Genomic DNA, 2575 nt, shown 5'->3' with positions numbered 1-2575 from the left:
ATGACAGGATAGCTTTTACTTTATATATGTTAGTTTGTGTTTGCTCTGAGGAAGGCTAAAAAATGAGCCGAGACATGTAAGCGCGTTTGTTAACTGTTTGTTAAATAAAGAAGTTTCAAGCTTCATAAGTGTATTATTTGCGCGACGTTTTCTGCGCCTAACGCCTAACGCCCGTATTCTTTCCAATTCTTTGATTTATAAAGAGTCTTGGTTAGTTTGATTTGTTATATGAATAAATAATATACTTACAAACATTTTTTTTATTGAATAATAACTTCTTGTTGAAATTGTAAGAATTTATATTCTAGGATATTCTCTAGAAATTAAACTTCTAGGAATCAGTAACGCTATCGAGTTCTAATCTCTATCGAATTTGTCATTTCTATATTGAATATTCAACCAAAATCCGTCCTTCGGCATCATTAGCAGATTTTTCTCGCTGAATTTAATTGACGATGTTTTGGGGCACTGTTTCAGTTCACATCGTGCTAATAAATGAAATAGCACAACTTTGATCATCAACAAACCGAATCTTCTGCCAATGCACATTCTCGATCCTAATCCAAATGGAAAATAAAATATAGACCGATAATTATTGTCCTGATCATTATTTAAAAATCTTTCTGGGCGAAATTCTTCAGGATTATCGTAATATTTTTCATCATGATGAATCGCATACAACGGAATCCAAATAATCATGCCCTTGTTTATAGTGAAAGACTTCTCGCCCGGCAATGCAGGTGGCAATTTATAAGCTTTTCCACACACTCTTTCCACAACAAAAGGTGAAAATAGTCTGAGAGCTTCCTTTATTACTGCATCTAAATATTTGAGTTTATTAACAGCTTCATAAGTTACGTTTCCGTCCGATTCGTTCAAGAGCTCATCTATCTCTTGTCGCAATTTGACCCGAATACTTGGATTAGTTGCGATTTTGTATGTTATAAAAGACATCACGCTTGAAGTAGTTTCAAAGCTAGCGAAATAGAAAGCGTAGGCTTGCGCGACAATATCGTCCACATCCAATTGTATTTGACCCTCTTTACCTCTGTTATCCAACATTAATTGTATCATATCCGGACGTGAAACATGCTCAGCATTGCGAATGACAATCTCGTTCTTTATCCTACTCTCAAAATACTTCATTTCTGAATTATTTAACAATTTTATATTGAGTATTCGTCCAAGCTTTGGAAAGGTTCTAATAAAAATGTACTTTATGCTGCGTATTGCTGACATATAAGTTATATCTTTGCCACAAACATAAAACTTGTTTGTCGGATTTCTTATAGAATCGATCTTCATTCCGTAAATACATAAGGCAACGACATCGTTCGTATATCTATCGAAGATATCTTTCATATTAACGTCGCTTTTATCCGCTGGCAGTGTTAACATCAATTCAGCAAAATCCGCAGCATGTTTCGACATCAAAGTAAATATAGTCTTCAGCTTATGAGACGTAAAGAACGGAGATAGTAGATTTTTTACGTGTCGCCATTTTGCGTTTTGTAGGCCAAACAGATTCTGTGAAAGCACATAGTCATTAGTATCAGCTAAAGCGGGATTATTGGTAAATGTGTCGAAATTCTTGATGACAACATCCTTGATCACTTCCGGATCACGGAGCATAAGAACAGGCTTCGTTGTAGCGTAAAATCCAATGTATTTTGCGTCTCGATTAAAATTGTATATTTTTCTGGTGAAATCGACAAATGACATTTGGCGAAATATAATTGGTACCATGGCACCTAGTATTGGAATAGATGGTATGTGGATGATACCATTTCTTTTAAAAAAATTAAACTTTCTGAACAGATAATAAGTAACGAGAACGCTAATCACGATTGATAACACTGAGATTGACCAGTATTCCATGGTAGGTATTACTCCACGAATTAATAAGAAGGAGATCATACTCATGCGGCCAATCTTCTTCTGATTTTCTCTTTTTTTGGTTTTCCGACTCAAATATAGAGTTACAGAAATATCAGATCACCAATGAATAGCCTCCTCAGGGAGCAAAGGCCTCAATTCGATTAACATTTTGTTCTGAGTTTGAGGTTATACTAGAGATTTTGCCAATGTTTTGAACCCACAAAGCAAAAAGACTTCAGGTTCCCAATTATGTGATCAAAGGACAATCTAAGGAAAAGAGATCCCTTTAGGCCTTAGGCAATAGACTGTTTAAAATTATTATAAATGAAGGTATTCAATTATAAATTAATTCGCGTTATTATTAATTAAGTGCCTTATTAAATTATTAATTGCTTTAATATTTTAGTTGTAATTAATCTGATAATTGATAATAATGAAAATATTTTAATATTATTAATGATTCCAATAACTAGGTTCCAAATTCATTAATTAAGTTTAGACATGTCCAAGAAATGTGATTAATAACTTGATATTCCAAATCACAATCACGCCCATGATTGTTTTCATTTCTTTTGAATGAAAGGCATAAGTGAATTAATATCCAGCAATCACTTTAACAGCAATACAAAAAAATTGATCCATTAATTTAATAATTTAAAAGAATTTATATCTATATAATTAGATAAGTTTATATAGA

At 33.0% G+C, this 2575-nt stretch overlaps 1 protein-coding gene across 1 annotated transcript; it reads right to left on the bottom strand.

Annotated features, from left to right (window-relative positions):
* Positions 1-357: 357 nt before the first annotated feature.
* LOC108761528 (cytochrome P450 9e2) lies at positions 358-1878 on the bottom strand. Its single transcript, XM_018508131.1, has 2 exons — positions 1217-1878; positions 358-1126 (listed from the first exon to the last, which is right to left on the bottom strand). Exons 1-2 carry the CDS (start codon positions 1876-1878, stop codon positions 358-360), a joined length of 1431 nt encoding a protein of 476 aa, XP_018363633.1.
* Positions 1879-2575: the final 697 nt, after the last annotated feature.

The sequence above is a fragment of the Trachymyrmex cornetzi genome, unplaced genomic scaffold, assembly GCF_001594075.2.
Source record: "Trachymyrmex cornetzi isolate Tcor2-1 unplaced genomic scaffold, Tcor1.1 scaffold25, whole genome shotgun sequence".
In the NCBI taxonomy this organism is placed as follows: domain Eukaryota; kingdom Metazoa; phylum Arthropoda; class Insecta; order Hymenoptera; family Formicidae; genus Trachymyrmex; species Trachymyrmex cornetzi.
This window is presented reverse-complemented; position numbering and strand designations above follow the sequence as displayed.